The sequence below is a fragment of the Lepidochelys kempii genome, chromosome 1, assembly GCF_965140285.1.
Source record: "Lepidochelys kempii isolate rLepKem1 chromosome 1, rLepKem1.hap1, whole genome shotgun sequence".
NCBI lineage: Eukaryota > Metazoa > Chordata > Testudines > Cheloniidae > Lepidochelys > Lepidochelys kempii.
In genome coordinates this window covers 187,575,805-187,598,816 of record NC_136380.1, presented here as the reverse complement: position 1 = coordinate 187,598,816, position 23,012 = coordinate 187,575,805, and the positions used below count along the sequence as shown (strand labels likewise).

Below are 23,012 nucleotides of genomic sequence, written 5' to 3'. Positions count from 1 at the left end.
CCCCTGCCCTGAAGTGCATGAATACCAAGATGAGAGCAGCCCTCACAGTTGAGAAGCGAGTGGCAATAGCCCTGTGGAAGCTTGCAACGCCAGATAGCTACCGGTCAGTTGGGAATCAATTTGGAGTGGGCAAATCTACTGTGGGGGCTGCTGTGATGCAAGTAGCCCACGCAATCAAAGATCTGCTGATATCAAGGGTAGTGACCCTGGGAAATGTGCAGGTCATAGTGGATGGCTTTGCTGCAATGGGATTCCCTAACTGTAGTGGGGCCATAGACGGAACCCATATCCCTATCTTGGCACCGGAGCACGAAGCCGGCGAGTACATAAACCGCAAGGGGTACTTTTCAATAGTGCTGCAAGCTCTGGTGGATCACAAGGGACGTTTCACCAACATCAACGTGGGATGGCCGGGAAAGGTACATGACGCTCGCATCTTCAGGAACTCTGGTCTGTTTCAAAAGCTGCAGGAAGGGACTTTATTCCCAGACCAGAAAATAACTGTTGGGGAAAATAACTTTTTGGGCAATCCTCTGTGGTGGAGTGGCTGGTTGGCCGGAGGCCCCCCCACCGCGTTCTTGGGCGTCTGGGTGTGGAGGCTATGGAACTTGGGGATGAGGGCGGTTGGTTACACAGGGGCTGTAGTGGCAGTCTGTGCTCCAGCTGCCTTTGCTGCAGCTCAACCATACACTGGAGCATACTGGTTTCGTCCTCCAGCAGCCTCAGCATCGAATCCTGCCTCCTCTCATCATGCTGCCGCCACATTTGAGCTTCAGCCCTGTCTTCAGCCCGCCACTTACTCTCTTCAGCCCGCCACCTCTCCTCCCGGTCATTTTGTGCTTTCCTGCACTCTGACATTATTTGCCTCCACGCATTCGTCTGTGCTCTGTCAGTGTGGGAGGACAGCATGAGCTCGGAGAACATTTCATTGCGAGTGCGTTTTTTTTTTCTTTCTAAGCTTCACTAGCCTCTGGGAAGGAGAAGATCCTGTGATCATTGAAACACATGCAGCTGGTGGAGAAAAAAAAAGGGACAGTGGTATTTAAAAAGACACATTTTATAAAACAGTGGCTACACTCTTTCAGGGTAAACCTTGCTGTTAACATTACATACATAGCACATGTGCTTTCGTTACAAGGTCGCATTTTGCCTCCCCCCACCGCGTGGCTACCCCCTCAACCTTCCCCCCTCCCTGTGGCTAACAGCGGGGAACATTTCTGTTTAGCCACAGGCAAACAGCCCAGCAGGAATGGGCTCCTCTGAGTGTCCCCTGAAGAAAAGCACTCTATTTCAACCAGGTGACCATGAATTATATCTCACTCTCCTGAGGATAACACAGAGAGATAAAGAACGGATGTTGCTTGAACGCCAGCAAACATACACTGCAATGCTTTGTTGTACAATGATTCCCGAGTACGTGTTACTGGCCTGGAGTGGTAAAGTGTCCTACCATGAAGGACGCAATAAGGCTGCCCTCCCCGGAAACCTTTGCAAAGGCTTTGGGAGTACATCCAGGAGAACCGCGAATGCCAGGGCAAAGTAATCCTTTCACATGCTTGCTTTTAAACCATGTATAGTATTTTAAAAGGTACACTCACCGGAGGTCCCTGCTCCGCCTGCTGGGTCCAGGAGGCAGCCTTGGGTGGGTTCGGGTGGGTACCGGCTCCAGGTCCAGGGTGAGAAACAGTTCCTGGCTGTCGGGAAAACCGGTTTCTCCGCTTGCTTGCTGTGAGCTATCATCTTCTTCGTCCCCAAAACCTGCTTCAGTATTGCCTCCATCTCCATTGAAGGATGGAAACAACACGGCTGGGGTAGTGGTGCCTGAACCCCCTAAAATGGCATGCAGCTCATCACAGAAGCGGCGTGTTTGGGGCTCTGACCCGGAGCGGCCGTTCACCTCTCTGGTTTTCTGGTAGGCTTGCCTCAGCTCCTTAAGTTTCACGCGGCACTGCTTGGGGTCCCTGTTATGGCCTCTGTCCTTCATGCCGTGGGAGATTTTGACAAAGGTTTTGGCATTTCGAAAACTGGAACGGAGTTCTGATAGCACGGATTCCTCTCCCCAAACAGCGATCAGATCCTGTATCTCCCGTTCGGTCCATGCTGGAGCTCTTTTGCGATTCTGGGACTCCATCATGGTCACCTCTGCTGATGAGCTCTGCATGGTCACCTGCAGCTTGCCACGCTGGCCAAACAGGAAATGAGATTCAAAAGTTCGCGGTTCTTTTCCTGTCTACCTGGCCAATGCATCTGAGTTGAGAGTGCTGTCCCGAGCGGTCACAATGGAGCACTCTGGGATAGCTCCCGGAGGCCAATACCGTCAAATTGTGTCCACAGTACCCCAAATTCGAGCCGGCAAGGCCGATTTAAGCGCTAATCCACTTGTCAGGGGTGGAGTAAGGAAATCGATTTTAAGAGCCCTTTAAGTCAAAATAAAGGGCTTCATCGTGTGGACGGGTGCAGGTTTACATCGATTTAATGCTGCTAAATTCGACCTAAAGTCCTAGTGTAGACCAGGGCTATGGCACACAAGGTAAGTAAATTTGCCAAGGACAACTTGGATGTGTGCTTGTAAGTGAGTTGATAGTCAGGAATAAAACCAAAGAGCCTTGGGTCTCTGTGTATACCACTAGACCACAGTCCCTCTGTAAACAAAGTAGCTTTCTGCTGATGAATTTTTTCCCCAAAAAAGGGTAAAATATAATTATTAATGTTATCTAAAGAGTAATATTTTACTCTATCAGGAATTGTAGCTGTAGGAACAATTCTGGGCTAAATTCTGCTTTCGCTTACACAAACATAAATCTAGAATAAGTGCTTTGAAGGGAATGAATACCGCTGATGTAACTGAACGCAGAACTTGGCCTAAGCAGTGTATAACAACTTCATTTTGAGAAATGTCTTTCAAACAAACAGTGTCCTCATATAGATTGCAAAGTTCAGTAATTTCTCTGCCTCTACCTCTCACTAGCTGAGGGATAATGGAGAAATTGCTATCTGGGGAGGTTTGTAATGAGTTGGGTGTTTCAGGTGGATGAAACACAGAAAAGGCTGCTTCAGATGAGTGGAGCTGCATAGTACTCAGCTCTAACACCAACAGTTACACAGCTGAGTGAAGAGAAAAAGAGGTGGCTGACAGTAGACAAGAAGAGGAAGCAGAGACTGGAGTAGAGAGAACTCATTTCTGAAACTAATTCTATTGTTGTAGCCTCCAAGATATAGTCAGTGCTTACCGAGGATCGCTCATAGGAATAGATAGCCTGCACAGGAAGAGCTTAAGAGGACAGACAAAGACAAAGGGTGGGGAAAAGGATGTAGCCTAGTGGCAGAGTGACGGTATGCATGTAATTTATTAATTAACTTTAAGTGTCAATGTTGAGCTGAGTCTATGGAGAGTTTTTAAAACAAGGAAGGACTTTTTGAAATACCTTCGAACAGCTCTAGGGAGCTGATAGCAGAGCTAAGGATCTGGCTGCTAGTGACTGATTTTCAGAGGACGCAGACACCTACAACTCCCACTGACTTCGACTGGAGTTCTGGGTTCTCAGGACCTCTGCAATCAGGCCCTACACTAGATGTGTCAAATTGGGCACCCAAAATTAGTGGTCACTCTTGAGAATGTGGGCCTACACACTTTAAACTTACTCTGGGGCACTTCTAATGATGCATCGGGGGCTCAGTAATCTTCCTATGCAAACAAGTCCAACAATGACTGAGTGAAATGTGGTCTGAGGAGAATAGTAGAAGCCAGCAACTCCTGAGTTCTAATCAAACCTCTGACATTGATTCCCTCTGTAGCCTTGAGAAAGTCACTTGTCCTTTGTTTCTCAGTTAACCCACCTATAAAATAATTCATTCTCACAATCCACCTCTAAGGTAGAAATTAATGTTCTTAAAATGCTTTGAAATGTATTATAACTAAACAGTTGCAGTACTTTGCTAGTGTGTAGTTTAAACCATAAAATTTCCCTTGTATGACAGAAAGGCCAAGTACTGAATGGGGACTAAAATTTCCTCTCCCCAGAAACAGGATCTCCAGGAAAAAGATGAAGCACTGGGGAGCCATGGTGCAGGGGCATCTTATGCTGTCACTGCCTAAGCTGTGCATATTTAGAGGGGAATATGGAGAACATTAGTCTCCAGGGCTATCAAGACAGCACTCTTCACCTGCACAAAACTAATTTAAAAATTATGTGTGAAAGAAAAGTAGTGAAAAAATTATACTTGGGCTTCTAGAGAGCATAAGAAACAATGTTAAGTTGCAGAGAGGGAGTAGAGTAAATGCAGTAAGGTAGGAGTCTAGATGATTGCATTACTTATTGGGTTTTCTTTCTCATGAGCTACTTGATGAAAAGGTGTCCCTAAAGGCTTCAATCTTACCTTGTGGGAATCTACAGACTAAAACCAGATTGCTTGACTAGCAAAGATGCTACAGGTTATGCTCCAAATCTCCTAAAAAGGAACAGGAAGTATGCATCTGGGAAGAGATCTCCTGGTGAATTTGGCTTCAGGTCACTTGTGCTAGCTATATATCAAGCCCATATTTTTTATGTCAAATGGGGTAGACATCCCTAGCAATCTAGAGGACACTAAGGCCTTAGATTGAGAATGAAGAAGAGGTGCAAGGTATTTAAGCTTTTTGGGACAGGGACTGCCTTTTTGTTCTGTGTTTGTACAGCACTTAGCACAATGGGGTCTTGGTCCATGACTGGGGCTCTTAGGAGCTACAGTAATACAAATAATAAATATTAGTAATACTTTTTGTAAGCAACTAGAGGGTAATAAGGTTATAAGGAATAGCCAGCATGGATTTGTCAAGAGCAACTCTTGCCTAACCAGCCTAATTTCCTTCTTTGACAAGGTTACTGGCCTAGTGGATAGGGGGAAGCTGTAGATGTGGTTTATCTTGATTTTAGTAAGGCTTTTGACACAATCTCATAAGCAAACTAGGGAAATGTGGTCCAGAGGAAATTACTATAAGGTGGTTCCATTGTCACATTCTGAGGTGCAATCCAGACCAGTGAAGGGTTGTGTCACCACCTCCCCTGAAGCTTAGGGAGCCTCACAATGTTTTGCCGCAGTAGCTCCAAATTTGGGCTGCTCACAAACAGCCAAACACCATTCAGGTCACACCCTGAGTGTCTGATTATAGCGACAGCCCTGGTCCAGTAACCGGTCAGCAACACACCAGCCACTCTCTGGCTTCCAGCAGCCTAGTTTACTACTAGCAGAGTGACCTGAACGTACTCACAATCCCACATATTCCCCCAAATGTGTGTTCTGTACTGTCTAGTCCTGTCCTGGACAGTTCAGATATTATAGGTCCGTTGCCCCTGTTAAAGGGTCAGTATCCAGCAGCCTGCTACTTTAAATAACGTTACCAAAAAACTCAGCTTAAAGACAGCACTGGATTAGTTTGGATTAAAAATAAAACACATTTAACTACAAAGAGAGATTTTAAGTGAATTCACGTACAAGGCATTAAAGTCAGAAATGGTTACAATAGAAATAATGATAAAATGCTTTCTAGCAGCCAAAACTTAAACTAAACTTGGTTCAAAGTAAAATCTTTACCACATGCTCCCAGCAACATTGCTAACCAAATTTTCATGTCAGGATACCTCCCAAAGTCAAAAGGTTGGCTCCTTTGGCTTCTTAGGTGGAAGAGAGAGATCGATTCTAGGGTATTTTTGCCCCTCAATTTTATAGTCCAGTCACCCTTTGAAATGCATTTTCCTGAGGGTTATCCCTAAATAAAGTTCCTTCCCACTGTGAGAACTGAGACATGGAGTCTCGTGGTACAAGAAGTTGCATGTCCTTTGCTAAAATGCAGATCCATCTGTTCTTGGACTCTCCCCTTTGTTGCCAAAGAATGGTTGCTTAACAAGTGAGTGCCAGTCAACTTTGATGGCACCTGAGTAGAGGCGTTAGTCTTTGAGGAACAGGTTTACCCCCTCCCCAGACTTGTCTGGTAAACATGTCAGTCATAATTTCAGCTTATGTACGTAATCTTACATATGATGTTGCTACACACATTTAACCATGATATTATTGGCCAATGAGTTATTAGTTTTCAAATGATACCTCACAAGGCAAATTTTGTACAAAGATTATTACAATCGTGAGTAGGGTGTGAATAGAGGGATGCATTTCGTCACAATGGGTGCACAACTGGGTGAAATATTGTACTCAAAAAGTAGTTATCAATGGTTCACTGTCAAACTGGAAGGGACGTATCTAGTGAGTTTCCGCAGGGGTCAGTCCTGGGTCTGGTATTATTCAATACTTTCATTAATGACTAGATAATGGAGTAGAGAGTATGTTTATAAAACTTGAAGATGACACCAAGATGGAAGGTGTTTCAAGCACTTTGGAGGACAGGTTTAGAATTCAAAATGACCTTGACAAATTGGAGAATTGGTCTGAATTCAACAAGATGAAATTAAATAAAGACAAGGAAAAATCAAAGGCACAACTACAAAATGGGGGATAATTGGCTAGATGATAGTGCTGCTGAAAAGGATGTATGGGTTATAGTGGATCACAAATTGAATATGAGTCAACAAAATGCGATGCAGCTGACAAAAAAGGCGAATATGATTCTGGGGTGTATTAACAGCAGTGCCATATGTAAGACACAGGAGGCAACTGTACTGCTCTACTCAGCACTAGTGAGGCCTCAGCTGGAATACTGTGTTCAGTTCTGGGCATCACAGGAAAGATGTGGACAAATTGGAGAGAGTCCAGAGAACAGCAACAAAAATGATCAAGTATTTAGAAAACCTGACCTATGAGGAATGGTTAAAAAAACTGGGTATATTTAATCTTGACAAAAGAAGGCTGGCGTGAGGGGTGACCTGATAACAGTTTTTGGATATGCTGAGGAGTGTTATAAAGAGGACTACGATCAGTTGTTCTCCATGTCAGCTGAAGAGAGGACAAGAAGGAATGGGCTTAATCTGCAGCAAGGCAAATATAGGTTAGATATTAGAAAAAACTTTCTAACTACAAGGGTAGTTAAACTCTGGATTAGGCTTCCAAGGGAGGATTGGGAATCCTCATCCTGTTTTTAAAAACTTCCAAGGTTGGACAGACACCTGTGAGGGATGGTCTAGGTTTACTTTGTCCTGTCACAGCACAGGGAGGTGGACTAGACTTCTCGAGATCCCTTCCAGCCCTACATTTCTAGGATTTCATGATACTTCAGCTCTGGTGTGGGACTGCGCTAACGCTGCTGTTTCCATTCTGTACTGGTGAAGGTTTTGTATATTATCATCATGTGTTCTGGTACCTCCCACTCAGCTTTGTTCAGTGATGCAGGGGCCTTCTCACATTTCTTCCTGTTTTTCTGAATGCTATTATAATTAAGTGAATAGTATGAACTTGAGTGGAGGTTTGCACTGACAGTTCCCCTACCCGACAAGAGGATAAACACTTTGAAAGAGGCCGCGTTCTTTACAGGGAGGGTCTTTATTACTCCGAGACCTGTTGGATTAGCCACTTATTCTTTTTTTTTTTAATGGAGTATAAAAAAACCAAACTATTAAACTGTGTGTTTCACAAGTTAAACAGACTAATAACAGCAAGGGTAAAGATTTGAAATTCCAGGGAAACCTAGAACATAAACTCAAGGGGAAAAAAATCATTTTCAACAAAGTAAACATGACATCCAGACAAGAAGACATTTCAGGAGCTTGGTTACCTACACAGATGCTGTTATGGAAAGCAATTGGAAAAAGGAAGACAGAGTAATGCTGGATCTTTTTGCATATGCAATAAAGAGTTCCCAGGCTTTTGCAAACTTTGTACGTGTTTCTTTTCTGAGTTACATTTCCTATATGTGGGAGTTTCCAAGTCTTTAACAATCGGAGGGAGCAGGATGAAGTCATAGACACTGGTGATGAACTCATCTGACCTGCTAGGTCCTCTGAAGGCTGCTCCTACAAGCCAATCATAGGCAGAGCAGCCACTAACTTCACAGGGGCTCTTCCATCACCTGAGTAAATCTACTTCTTTGAGAGGTGGTAGATAGGTTGACAGAAGAATTCTGACCTAGCAGGGTCTACTCCAGGGTTTAGGTTGTTTTAGCTACAACACACAGGGTGTGAAGATTTTCACAGCCCTGAGCAATGTAGTTAAGCTGACCTCACTTGGTAGTGTACACTGGTCCATGGAAGCTTGCAGGATCAGACCTCTACTCAGTGCCGTTGTTCCATCTCAATTCAAAGTAGCTCCTGACAGTCTGTCTTTCCAGTGCTTTGTCCAGTCTATTTTTAAATGTCCCAAGGGATGGGGCTTCCATTGCATTTGGATAACTGTTCCAAAACATAATAGATTTTGCTGCCAGAAAATGTTGCTGCTATTAAGCCAACATCTTCCTTTTCTTAATTTCATCGCATTACTCTAAGGAATACCCCCTGGTTCAGTAAACTAAATTATTCCTTACCATGAGATCTACACCCTTCAAATATAGTTAGACAGTTATCATTCTCCCTTTTACCATTTGGCCAAGTGACTTAACTCCATTCTCATAAGTCAATCTTTCTTGCCCTTTACATTTTGATGCTCTTCTGTGTACACCCTATGTTTTGTTTACATCTTCCTGATGCGGAAGCTTCCAGAACTGAAAGCAGCAATCCAGTACACTTGTATAACTGTATTGATCAAGTACTGGTGTGCTCAGTCCTGTACAAATGTATAGACGTGTTTCCTCCCTTAAGAAGCCTAGTTCTGGCACAGGTGTGGCCCCAAGTGATGGCATATTTTGGAGAAAGTGAAGCAATTTTGGACTCTTGAAGAATCCTTCTAGTAACTGACAGGTGTAAGGAGGGTAAGGAATTATTTAGAGTGTGTGACAAAGCTCCAACCTTGTCTCAGAGGGTCCCACACTTCCAGGCTGATTATACTAGCCTCAGAGACTCACTGTGACCTTCTACATAGCACTTCTTTCTCTAGGGGCAAGGGTCACAGTCTACTGAGCCATTTTCATCAGAAGCCAGCAAGGGAGGTGGGAAGAAGCAACCCTCCCTCGCACAGTCTCTGTTGCTTCACAGTCCCTGTGATTAATGAGGGAGAGTGGTTGGGAGGAAAGGGCGGGAACCCAGGCCCACCCTCTACTCCAGGTTCCAGCCCAGGGGACCCTAATAGCAGCAACCTTTGGTAGCTGACTTTGAAACAGGACGTGTACAATTCTCTGGGCCACTTCCCCGCAGCAGTCCCACACTTCCTCACCATCTACTTCACCCTTACCTCAGGGCCTCCTTCTTTGTGCCTGATAGGGTTTGTACTGCCTAGTTTCTCCAGCAGCATGGCTTCCTCCTACAGCTCCAGACATGCACACCCACCTGACCTAACTGGGAGGCTTTTAACTAGTTTCTGCCAGCCCCTGATTGGCTTCAGGTGTCCTAATCAACCTAGCTATCTCCACTGCTTTCTGGAAGGATCTTAATTGGTCCCAGGGGTCTTAATTGACCTGGAGCAACTACCATTTGCTTATCCTGGTAACAGGGATTTGTTTAGCCTGGGACTAATATATCTGTCTCCCACTACTTTCCTATAGTCATCTGGCCTTGCCCTGTCACAAGTGGTACAGTGAGGACTAATGGGATGCAATTAAAACTCAAACTAACTATTAGAAACTTGTTAACAGTGAAGTCAGACAGCCTGTAAAGTACTCTGCTAAAAAGAGTGATAGAAGCTCCATTGCTTGAGTCATTTAAAACCAATCTGGACAGACGTGCTGGAGAACATGCTATAGGGAACAATCCTGCACTAGCCAGGTTGATAGGCAAACAGTTTTTTCTATCTCTGACTTCTATGATTCCGTAGTGTGTTGATACACAGGCTAAAACCACTGAGAATTTTAAAACTAAAACTGTAGTACTATTGGCCAAAGATGAAATGATAAATAACTCTTTAAAAATAACTCAAGATATTAAAATGAAGCATAGAAAGAAAAATGATTCTGCATAGATCTAAAAAGCAGTTCATTGTCTATAAATTGCAGTAAGTTATAAATTTATGCTATATGTGGAGAAAATGTAGTTGCAATTTTGTCAGTAGGATTGTGCTGGATATTATGTTAGGCCCACTGGGCCTGTCTTTATTCTTGTTTTGCAGTCCCTCTGTGTGAATTATTCACTTTACAGTATGATCTGACTAAAGGAATGGGAATCAGGACTGTAACAAACCTATATCTCTGTGGATTGGGTACAACACACACTGATCAATGGGTTTCATACACACAGTGTGAGGTATGGACAGACTTGTTTCTGAAGGTCACTAGTGCCATACTTAAAAAAAATACCCTGGTCTGCAGCTATATCAGTTTGTGCTGTGATCTTGTCAGATTGCACAAGTGAGGTTAGATCTATGCTTGAAACTGAGACCTCCAGATTATACGTAGGTGCTGAAATGAATGACAATGGTGATTCAAAATGTGGTATCCTTTTAACTGAGTCAACGCAGAACCAATGCACCAGTATGGGGTTGGGGCCATGATGCTACTGGAGGTGTTGTCGGAGATGAAATGTAGACCTGTAGTACTTTGTGGCAAGATTTCATAACACTTTCATAGGAGCAGGACAGTGAGCTCAGGTGTCCTAGCCAAATTTCAACATTGGTAATTATATTCTGCCTACTAAAATTCCATCTGCAGTTTCAGTTGGAGATGGTATGGTTTTTTCACTTCATGGTCTAAACTTTTAATGTGGCTATGTTGTACTGAATAGCTTCTACATTACAGCAGTTGAGAGTCTTAGCCATTTCATAGTGTGGGGGCAGTGTGTGATCATCCACTGTGTTTAGAAAGCACTTTGCCCATCTAGATCACCTTTCATCCAAGGAAATCAAGGTACTAATATTAAACAGATTGTGTTGCAAAGGCAACTATGGTATTATCCCAAACAGCCCACATGTGGTGGCCAGCACAGCCACTGAGTTACCTTTTTCAACACCTGTTAGTCAATGACAAGGACAACTGGAGAGTTGCTTGTAACAAGACATGCTCTGATCAAGAACCATAATGTTGCTACTTAAATAGCATTTTTGTTGCTACTTAGAACAATAGTTCTAAAACTGGAGACTATTGTCCAAAGGACAAGAACCACCATGGAATTACCTTGTACAACATCACTGCACTTCCTTCCAACTGTAAAGACTGCCGTGAGGCTAAAGCTGGAGTAACCTCTTCCTTTGTTCAGTAGAGGACACAATAGTTATTTTATAGAATATTTACCAAGGGCCAAATTCTACTCAGTTACACCCATTAAATCCTTTCAGTGAGACTATATGCATGTAAGTGAAAAGAATTTGGTCCAGTTCTATTTAGTTGACAATATCAGGGAAGATAACCCTGTTGCAATTCCTGCTGGCAGTATCATTGCATCACTATGTTGCCCATGCTGGCGATAAGATTTTACAAAGCTATAAGCTGGAATTGTTAATGTAAAAGCATTCCTTGGATGAGGCTCCTAGCTGGTGGATCAGTTGGATCCTGCACTGATTGACTTTAGAAGGCCTTGGACTAATAGCCGAGAGATGAGACTAATGACTCAGTAATATATTCCAAGTGACTAAATAAAAATAGCTCTTTTAAAACAATATACATGCTCCCTGTGGACCAAACTCCACCCTAGCTTAAGCAGGTAGTGTTCACATTACAGTAAGTGGAAGTCTCCTGTCATCTCAGTGCTAAATGTGGTTGTCCTCAAGTCATATCTGCTGACTTTACAGACCAGAACAGGCTTTCACTCTGCAAAGCTAAGGCAGCGGCGAGAAAGTGAGCTGGCCCTGTCAGCAGAATAGACTCTTACGTTCTGCATACAGAGTCTTTATTATTGCTGGAGATCCCAGACTGAGTCTGCAGGGCTAGTAGTTCAAACCTCCTCCCCCACTGCCTCACACACTCAACTGTTATTTGAATTGTGAAGCAAGTACACAGGATCACACACACAAGTGCCTTCCCCCAACTGTCATTGGAATTGTGACTTGCACACACAGGATCATCCAGGGGAAAACATTTTTGCACTATTTGACAAAATTACAGACAGATGCCCTAGTTAGCACTGATCCCATCACTTTCATGAGGAAGGGTCACAGGATTTCCTAGACCCACATGAACAGTATGTGTAAAGCAAGATGACTTTTCCCCTTCTCAACTCTCAGGAGACACAGATGCCTGGAATGTGGTGGAGCTGATGTACTCACTCACTAAAGGAAGTGTATTATGCTGCTCAACCGCAATACTTCCAGCCTATTAAAAAGTGGTGATGGGCTGGGGAAGAGTGACTTGTCCAATCCTTGGCTCAGGAGGCTGATAGGGTCATACTTGGGCTGGTTGGAAAACAAGAATTCTGTTTTGTGAAAAATAAAACCCCTGAGGTTTCAAAAATTGCTTTAGTTTCTCATCAGAATGAAAATGAGACTTTTAGGGTATGTCTACACTTTGAGCCGAGGGTGTAATTCCCAGCTCAAGGAGATATACCTGTGCTAGCTCTAATGGAGCTAGTGCACTAAAAATAAAATGTAGCCAGCAGAGGGTGAGTGGCAGGAGGGACTAGCCACCCTGGGTACATGCCTCATGTCTCGGATGAGAGTGTACTCAGGGTGCCAAGCCCCTCCTGCTGCTCACGCGGTGGCTACGCTCTAGTTTTAGCATGCTAGCTCATCAGAGCTAGCATGAGTAATCTTCTTGAGCTGGGAATTATATCCCCATGTTGAAGTGTAAACATGCCCTAAGAGAGTACCACCAGCCAGAATAACCAATAGCGTAGTGGTTAGAGCAATCATCAGAGATGTGGGAAACCCACATTCAAGTCCTTGCTCTGCCTGATGCCGAATAATTATTAGTAGGACAGAATAACTGCTTCTGCAGAGGTGTTGGGGCTTGGGGAGAGGACTATAGCCCCCTGGATTTTTAGTATGATATAGTAATGGTAGACTAGAGCTCAGCGCTATGCTCTGCCACAGTCTGTCTGAATGTCCTTTAAATAGGAAGGTAAGTCTGTTTGTATTCCCTTCAGAGGGAGCAGTTGTGTTGGACTCCCATGATGAGTCTGACAGCTCATGTGGGAAGAAAGGGGAACAGAGGGCTGAGAGAATCTTCCTTCCACTCCTCTGCTTCTCCCCACCATCTCACCTATCGGGACCAGGGGACAGGCCAGCATGGGTTCTTGCGGCAGTGACAGAAGTAAGGAGTTGATATCATTCTCACATTCAGTGCCCTGCCTGTATCAAGTGAGGACCCATAGCCCAGCAGCTCCTGCACATGCCTCCTATGGAGGATGCCCCAAAGCAGAGAGAACACAGGCTATGGGACAGGGAACCCATTCAGTACATAGCCACAGAAACAACATGACCAAATGAGCTACCAAAGGAGCAAAGAACTGCTCTCCTCCCTGGCAAAATGAGAACCCATGAGGAGTCAGCCTCCTGGAGGGAGATAGGAGTACAGACACCAAGAGGAGGAGAAACGAAGCCTACTGAGGGATACAGAGAAGGGAGAGGTAAATGTCCACAAAATAAAGTGGTCAGCTGCATCCCTACTGTTCAGAGAAAATAAGAACCACCTCTCACCTTAGTCTGGAAAACAAACTGAAGCTCAGAGACTTGGATTGCTTCTGTCTACCTTATTTGTAACTTTCATGTGCCTCTGTGCTACCAGTCTCCAGCATAAGGGTGGCAGGGAAAATGCCATAACAATAACCTACTTAACCAGCCGCAGGAGGTAGTTCCACAAGAGGCCTAATCTCACAGGGTTTCCAGCTGAGTTTCATAAATCTCAGAGGCTCTTACAGTTCCAAAATGCATTTGAACTTGAGGCTGTGTATTCAGACCAAACTCCAAACCTTCTAAGGTAATTACAAACTAACAGGGCTGCATGTTTCCCCTACTCCCAATTCTGTGAGTCCTGGGGAGAAAATATAGTGAATGTTCTCTTGAGGGAAGTTTGACTTTCAGTATTGCTAACCCCAAGTGTTATACATTTAGTTCTTTTTATTTGCAGGCGGCTGGTAGAACCTTTTAGGATTCACATTTTCAAGCTTTGGTCTGGAGCCATGAAGGCTAGAAACTTACTTTTTAAAAATGAAAGATGAAATTTTTAGGTTAAACCTGACTCAAGGAGCAAGGGCATTAAGAAAAACAAATATAATGAAACTCACAATAAAACCATAGGAATTGGCAACCTTGGACTTTACTGTATTCTCCCTTACTTGGGGTGCTAACCCATCTTTGTTTGTAAAGCAGCTGACCTAACTAAATGCTCAATATGTTCCTGATGGCAGACTGGATAAGATTCTAGCTACAAAACACAAAGAAAAACAGCAGCAGTAAAACCACACAAGGCAAGTGAGCCCTAGTTATTTTTCTTCTAAAGGTTCTAGAGATCTGATGGAAATGGCAATCACCTGGAGGTAGCCCATATCATTCTGTAGTGCTGGTAATCATCTGTCCCATTAGTGTGAGGAGCTTGCCAATTATACCAGCTACAGAGCATATAGCTGCTCTGCACTCTACAACTGAAGGAAACAGCCTGGCAAAGGGGGAAATGACAGAACTTGTTCCTGTTGCACCGATGCATTAAGCATGGATCCTGCAGACAAAAGGCTGCATCTATGACTATATTCTGGCCCAGCTGTCTGCAAAATGCTCTAATGAGAGAAAAGCAGACTGAGAAGGGACTGGGAATTCCTGAGTCTTTGATCCTACCTCTGCCACTGGCTTCATATGTGGCCTAAACCTCTGTATAATATTAACCTTCCTTACAGAGGTTTGAGAGACTAAATTCATGATTAGTAAAATGTTTTTGAAGATGAAAGGTGCTGTTAAATATAATAACTAAAAGGATATGTGATGGTCTACAAATGGTTGAAGCAAGTAAATATGTAGGCAGGACAATAATTTATAATGGTAAAAAGGAGATAGCTAGGAATAATGGAAAACACCTAGAGAAGGAAAATCTTAGATTAAATCTGAGGAAGAACTTCTTGATAATGAGATCTAGTAGGCCCTGTGTGTCTCCCAAAGGAAGTGGAAGCCACATTTCTTGTGACCTTTAAAACACAACTGCATGAAACACTAGAAAATACATTGTCCCGTATTGGTGGAGAATGGATTAGATGCGACCTAATGTCTGCTCCCGCTCTAAGTATTAGTCTGACTATAAGCATGTGATTTCCTGCATAGTAAGTACTTTTTATGTTAGATTTTCTACTAGCCCCTGAATTTCATGAGTGTCTGGCTTTATAGCTTTATATATTTTCTGAGTTTCCTAGCAGGCTGAGAATCACCCCTGGATAAGCTTTAGTCTGTTTCATTGGCTTATGAGACAAACAACAAAGCCCCTTCTCAGACAGAAGACATCACAGAATGCTGTACAACGAAAGACGATAAAACTAACTGTAACTTAAGGACAGTTAATGACCCAGGCTTGGCTCTATCAAATCCACAACCCCTTAGGAATCCATTTAATTTGTGACCTCTGCAACATGGCTCATCTTGAGTTGGTGTGATCACTGCTTGATTCTGTTCCACACATAAAACCTGGGTGAGCACAGGTCTGACTGCCTTTTGAGGACTTTCTACTGAAGGTGCCTTATCTTTAACCCCTGCCCTTAGGGCATCACAGCACACAGAGGGGCTGGTTTAGCAACTGGGAGTTATCAGAACTCTTTGCTCTTCTATGGCAACTTTCATCTAAGGCTCTCAAAGTGCTTTAAAAACTCGAGTGAATTCAGCCTCATACCATCCCTGGGAGCTAGGGAAGCACTATCACCCCCATTTTGCATTAATGGAAACTGAGGCACAGTGGGGAGAAGCACTGTGCCCAAGGTCATGCTGCAAGCCGGGGGCAGTGTTTGGAATAAAACTCTGGAATCCTGACCCATATCTCTGTACTCCCACCATCAGACCATGCGCCCTGCATTCCCTGGGGACAAGATCGGGGGTACAATGAAAAGTACACAAAATTCTTAATTATATGGTATGAATTTTTTTTTACATAAAGAAGGTTTCCTATGTCCGCTGCTTCCTGAGTCAAAAATCTCTGATTTTGACAATGAAAATGAGATTGCAAGATCCACAAGGGACAGAAGGAACACTGGGGTTTAAAATAAAGGACATTCCTGCAAAAGGGCAGCTAAGATGTATGGCTACAACTATCCACATGAAACCTGAAGTTTTAGCTCTATCAGTTAGTTCCTCCTTCTGTGCCCAATTTTATAACCGAGTGTTTGAATCATGCCTCAAAATTATGCAGGCCCTTGAAGGTTACTGCCTTCTCCAACTCAGGGGAAGAGGCTCAAAAATGAATGATACTCCACACTCCTACCCCATATTCACATGATCTCTTCTCTCCTCCTCCCCTCCCAACTTTAGAATAACCCTGTGCAAGAAGTTCCAAGGGGCATTGAGGGGGTCATTTACCGTTTGATACAGCAAATGGAAATGATTACCTGCTCCGAAGTGGGAAAGTGCCATGTAAAGGTAGAGCTAATTCAATCTGAACTGCTGGGGCAAGTAAGTCAGCAAAGCAACACGCGGCTACTGAAATAAATTTTTTACCTCCATATCCTGCAAGTGAGGGGTGTCCTCAGGACAGTCGCTCTTCCCCACCCTTTCCCCCCTTAGCTGTGGAAAGTTTCTGCCCAGCCAGAGTGAGAACTCACTGCTGAGGCACGTCTAATATAATATCCAAGCCCCAGCTCAGCTTGAGAACTGACAGAGCCCAGTGAGCAGCCCTGCACTAGAGAACAAGGAAGGAGGGAGGGTGGTTGAGAGGAAGGGAGGGTGGGGACTGGAGGGGGAGGCAAAGCAATCAGGGTTTAAATTTAGACACAAATCTAAACAGATACTGTCCTTCCCAGAGTGCAGGGCTCAAGAGAATGCTAGCAGCAAACTCTGCTGCTCTGCCCAAACATGGGGGCACTAAGTGTGTATTTCCTCTGTATCTCTCCCTTTCTTTCTCTTCTGTCCATACTCCCACCATAATTTTCTTCTTTTTTCTTTTCTTTCTTCTTCTTCTCCCTACATCTGCATTCTTTCCTTCCTCTGTTTGTCGTTGTTCTCCCTCTCTGGATCTGCATTCTTTTTCTTTTGCTGCAGCCGTTCCTTCTGTCTTTTTCTTCTCCTCTTTTAACTTCTGACCTTTTTAATCTGTAGCTGGGTGAGAAGATTTTAACTGACACTTGGGATGGGCATGGGGAACATAAGAGGAGGAGATACATATCATTATTATATTTGTAGGGATGAAGGCTTCATTGTGGTAGGTGTTGTACAGACACAGAATAAAAAGATGGTCCCAACTGGAGATGTAAATTGCTAAGGCTGAAACAGGATTGACTTTTTCCACTTCCAGTCTTTTTCTTTCACCACTTAGTCAGAGGTGCTAATTCAGGATGCTATTTTTCTCAGTAAAGACTTGAGCATTGACAGATAAAGCTACAGTTGTGGAGGTAAAGCTGTTTTTTCTTTCTTTTTTTTTATTTTTGGTAGATGCACAGGATTTAAGGTATGTCTACACTGGCAGAGTTACAGCGCTGGCAGTTACAGCACCACTCAGAGAACGCTGAAGGGAAACTGCTGTTGTGTGTTCACACTGTCAGCTGCCTGCACAATAGTGTATTCACACTTTCAGCGGTATTCAGAGCAGTGCACTCTGGGCAGCTATCCCACAGAGCATCTCTTCCTCTTCCACCACTAAGAGTTGTGGGAAGGCGGAGCGGGTCATGAGTCATCCTTGGTCCTGTCCCAATGCCCCATGATGCATTACTTCGCATCCCAGCAATCCCTGTGCTTCCGTCCACATTTGGCACCATCTTTTAATGGTTTGTGTACTGCGTGCTCTGCCTCTTTGGTCTGCAGGAGTCGATCCTGAATTGTTGACCAGTATGCTGCTTGCTCTGACTAACATGTCATGAGTGGCACTGGAGTTATCCCTTAAACTACAAAGGCAAGAGGAGTGCAACATTCATCTCGCCATGCGTACTAGCTACAAAACGAGATTGCTTGTGGCATTCATGGGGGTGCTGACCACAGTGGAATGCCGCTTTTGGGCTTGGGAAACATACCCTGAGTGGTGGGATCACATCGTCATGCACATCTGGGATGACGAGCAGTGGCTGCAGAACTTTTGGATGAGGAAAGCCACATTCATGGGACTGTGTGATGAGCTTGCCCCAGCCCTGCGGTGCAAGGACACAAGAATGAGAGCTGCCCTGCTGCTGGAGAGGCATGTGGCGATTGCATTGTGGAAGCTGGCTACTTCAGACTGCTACCGATCGGTTGCTAACCAATTCGGAGTGGGAAAGTCGACCGTTGGACTCCTGTTGATGGAAGTGTGCAGGGCCATTAATTGCATCCTGCTCCGAAAGACCCTGGCTCTGGGCAACGTGCATGACATTGTGGATGGCTTTGCACAAATGGGCTTCCCTACCTGTGGAGGGGCAATAGATGGCACACATACAGGCGAGTCTCATCTTACGCTGGGGTTTCATTCCGCAGTCAGCACGTAAACCAAAAATCACGTATAGTCAAAATTATATTGAGTCTAATGGCAGACGGAATCGCCCACGCTACAGGTACAGTATTTAAATTGTTATTTTTCTCTTTTTTTTATATTTTGTTTTGTTTTTGCCGACTGCGCAAAGCTGAATTTGCGAATGTTAAATGTGCGTAAGATGAGATCGCCTCTATTCCAATTCTGGCACCAGACTACCTAGCCACCAAGTACATTAATTGGAAGGGGTATTTCTCAATGGTTCTCTAGGCACTTGTGGATCACCATGGGCGTTTCACAGATATTAACGCAGGCTGGTCCGGAAAGACGCATGACGCATGTATCTTTTGGAACACTGGCCTGTTCTGGAAGCTGCAAGCAGAGACTTTCTTCCCGGACCAGAAGATCACCATAGGGGAAGTTGAAATGCTGATTGTGATCCTGGGAGACCCAGCCTACCGCTTAATGCTGTGGCTTATGAAGCCATACACAGGGCAACATGACAGCAGCAAGGAGCAGTTCAACAACAGGCTGAGCAAGTGCAGAATGACTGTTGAGTGTACTTTTAGCCATTTAAAGGCCTGCTGGTGCTGCCTATATGGGAGGTTGGACCTGGCTGATGACAATATTCCTATGTTTATAGCCGCGTGTTGTATGCTCCATAATATTTGTGAAGGGAATGGTGAAAGCTTCACTCAGGGCTGGACCACTGAAGCTCAGTGGCTGGAGGCTGAATTTGAACAACCAGAGACCAGGGCTATTAGAGGGGCTCAGTACGGAGCCATAAGGATCAAGGATGCCTTGAGGCAGCAATTTGGAGCTGAAAGCCACTAATATTTGTTGCTATGCTCGGGAGTGCAGTGCTTGTAATGCTAGGAGGTTATTGTGATTGGTGCAGACGATGCAATATGCAGTTTAAGATAACTGTCTGTTGCTTTGTAGAGCTCTGTTTGCTTTCAATTAATAGAATAAAGATTGCTTTCAAACCAACACACCATATTAAAAACCATATGTCTTTTATTAAAAAACAACAATCGGAGGAGAATGTCAAAGAAAAAAAACACATCAGCACTAAGGGGGATGGGGGAAGGGAAGGTCCTTGGAGGAGGTGGGGTCCCGGGACAGCTAAAGATTTGTGTATGTCCAGGGATCATGTCCAACCTTCTCTTTTGGAGTAGAGTGCAGTGGGTACTGTACTTCAGCAGGGCCAAACTGCAGAGGGATGGGTGTTGAGTGCAGTGGGTACTGGGAGTCCTCAGGGCTGGACTGTGATAGGGGAGGAGTGGAAAGCCGCGAGTACAGACTGGAGCCAGGAGGTTGATAAAGAGTGTGTTGTCAGTGTCTGGGGGGCGCATGGGAAAGAGTTTTGCAACAGCGGCTGCAGGGGAGGGCTGGGTGTGGAGCTGCTCAGTTTGCAGTGCTAGTATCTCCTGGAGCATGTCCGCTTGGCGCTCCATAATGTTTAAGAGCCGCTCCGTGGCTTCATTTCTGGCACGCCGCGTTCCCTTTTCAGTCCCTTTTCTCGCTGTCCCGCCACTCCTTCCATTCCTGTTTTTTGGTGGCAGAGTGCATCATAACATCACGCAGAAAGTCCTCCTTAGTTCTTTGTGGCTGCTTTCTAATTCTGCGCAGCCGTTCAGCTGGCGATAACAAAGAGGGAGGCTGGGCTCCCAAGGTCATCTCTGTGAAGCCAAAAAGCAACATTTTACAGAAGCAGTATTGTTTGCAACACACAGAACACTGATTCAGTGGTTTAAAACACAGCCAGTATTCACATACCTGTCACTAACTGGCTGACCCCAGGCAAGCACACATGAGCCACAAGACCCCCCAAATAGTGAGTAGCCCCAGAGGCTGGGTAAATCAGTGTTCCTGGACTCTACTGTACACTGGGCATGTGGCTCTTGGGGAGAGCCAGCACTTTAGGGGGAGGGCCTGATAATGATTCCTGTCCCCACATTTTCCACAGGCTGTGTTCATTATGGAAGAATATCTCACGGCTGAGGGTGAGCAGGGAATCAAGGGAGGGTCTTCTCTAAGACTGCAGCTTCCACCCTGGCCCTTATGCGGCTCAAATGTGTGCAGCAATGGTCCTCCCCCTAGCCCTCCATGATGGCACAGTGGTGTGGGAAATATACCATTAATGGAGCAAGAAACAAAACAGCTCTGCCAAAGAACCTGCGACAGCAGATTGCCCGGTATCTCCATGAGAGTTTCCTGGAGATCTCTGAGGCAGATTCCCGTGAAGTGAGAGAGTTAATCAACAGCCTGTTCTGCCACTCAGACTAGGCATGTGGTGGTACGTGCATCATACAGACACAACCCTGCTTTCTGCAACCCTCCTGCCCGCAACAACTTGCTTCAGCGATTCCCAAAACCAAATCCACTTACCAGGGGCCTCCTCTCCTGTTTGCACTTCGCCAAGATTCGACAGCTGTGACTGGCTAGCCTCCTCCAGGGTAGAAAAAAGCTCCTGACTGCATGCATCTCTGACTCCGAGTCATCCTCTGCCTCTGAGTTCCCCTCCTCCTCCTCCTCTTCCAAGATCTCCTCCTGGCTCAGTCCACTCTCAACTGACACATGAGCCACCGAAGTATCCACAGTGGCCTTCGCAGTGGAGGTGGGGTCGCCACTGAGTATCATGTCCAGCTCTTTGTAGAATCGGCAGCTCATGGGCGGTTTGCCTCCTGAGCCTTGTGGTAGGAGTTCCACAGCTTCTTCACTATGACCCTGCACTGCAGTGTGTCCCGGTCATGGCCCCTTTCTGTCATGCATTGTGAAATCTGCCCACAGGTATCATAATTCCTACGGCTGGAGCGCAGCTGGGACTGGACAGCCTCCTCTCCCCAAATGCTGATGAGGTCCAGCAGCTCGGCATTGCTCCAAGCGGGGGCTCACCTGGTGCGTGGAGCAGGCATGGCCACCTGGAAAGACGTGCTGAGACCACTGCACGCGTCACCGAGCAAACAGGAAGGGGACTTTCAAAATTCCAAAGGAATGGACGGGGTGGGGATGACGGTTGGTCACCTGAGGGCAGGGCAGTAGAGTTCAAACCGATGACCAGAGAGGCAAGAACAGGTATTGTGGGACGCCTCCCAGAGGCCAATTGCAGGGCTGTAGTTGACCAGGGTATCTACACTGGCACCGCAGTGCTGTACCCCCTGTGCAGAAAGCCGTACGCCTCTCATTGGGGTGTTGTTTTTACAGCGCTGCAGCTGCGCAGTTTCTGCGCACTAAGTGGCTTGGCAGTGTGTGCACCTTGGGAGCTACAATGTAGAAAGCTGTTTTACTGTGCAGAAACTTGCCAGTGTAGACAGAGCCTAAGTTAGGAAGAATTAAACCACAAGAGCATTTTGCTAAGGTCTCACTTTCCATACAGATTACAGAAATGTCAACTAAACAAATTCTGTTTTAGCAGCCCTCATGCACATGCGCCAACCACAGAATATTGATCCCCATTTACAGAGATCAGTGCAGGGGATCAGATTCCCACCTACGGAGAGGAGTGCAGAGGAATTTGGAAAGACTTTTTTGGGGGGGAGGGGAGGTCAATTGCAGGGTCTCCATCCTCCAGAGCTGGGAAGTGACACAACCCGCTGGACAGTCCTGTTTCATAACTCTGCCTCAAGGACAGGTGAAAGAAGATTTAAAAGTATTTTCTGAAAGCCAGGTTCAAGATTTAAACCTGACCATCCTCATGGTTGTGGTGATGTTAGCCACCTAGATTCCATCAAAGCATAACTATATGGCCGGATAGCATACTTATGTCTTGCCCTATTAAAGTGACTGCTTTGCATACAAACCCTCTTATTGTTTAGCAGATCCTGGAATAAAATAGATTTAAGTCATGATATTTTTACCTCTTAATTACAGTATTGATGAGCGCTAGGCTACCCTGTGACTCAGAGTATGTCTACACTGCAATGTAAGCCCAGGATTTGAACTCAAGATCAAACCTAATACTACTTCCATCCAGACAGAATCTGACCCAGGGTCCCAGGACCCCACAGAGGTGGAGGGTCCAAGCCTGAGTAAAGCCAGGACCAGGGTTCGAACCCTATTGCTTTGCAGTGTAGATGCAGCCCCACTGGACTCGTGTTCTGGGAGACCACCAAAAGTATGTCACAAAAGTAAGGCCAACTTTCTTTGTCTTGCTAAGACAGTCAGATTTTCCCACACTGCACCATGAACAAAGGGCTAGAGCAGGAGGGTGTTAGGAAATCTGCGATATGATTGGTTGGACTCAGGTCTGCGTACAGCAGTGTGGACGCTGGAACCTCAAGTTCAGGCCCAGGTTAGAAAATTCTTAACCTGGGGTTGACAATCAATGTAGATGCTCAAGCCCTGTGTTCTGTAACTCAAGGTCTGCTGAATTGAGTTCCACTAACCCTAGGTTTACATTGCAATGTAGATATATCCTCAGCTCCCATCCAGCAAAAAGCTCTCAGAATGGGTGCTCGAATTGCCATGGGCTGGTCCCAAATCTTGCAACTCACTGGATAGTTAAAGAATCAGCCCC

The 23,012-nt window shown here is 45.2% G+C and overlaps 1 protein-coding gene and 1 long non-coding RNA gene across 3 annotated transcripts in view; both read right to left on the bottom strand.

Moving 5' to 3' along the window:
- Positions 1-16,723, bottom strand: part of RCSD1 (RCSD domain containing 1) — a 45,115-nt gene extending 28,392 nt beyond the window's left edge. For both annotated transcript variants that reach the window (XM_073304917.2, XM_073304926.2), the window contains exon 1: positions 16,561-16,723. In XM_073304917.2, coding sequence (XP_073161018.1) covers positions 16,561-16,566 — 6 coding nt within the window. In that variant the 5' untranslated portion in view covers positions 16,567-16,723. The remainder of the gene's footprint in view (positions 1-16,560) is intronic.
- Positions 532-2,258, bottom strand: LOC144930156 (uncharacterized). Its single transcript, XR_013635261.1, has 2 exons — positions 1,599-2,258; positions 532-1,011 (listed from the first exon to the last, which is right to left on the bottom strand). It is a non-coding gene; the product is annotated as an uncharacterized LOC144930156 (long non-coding RNA).
- Positions 16,724-23,012: the final 6,289 nt, after the last annotated feature.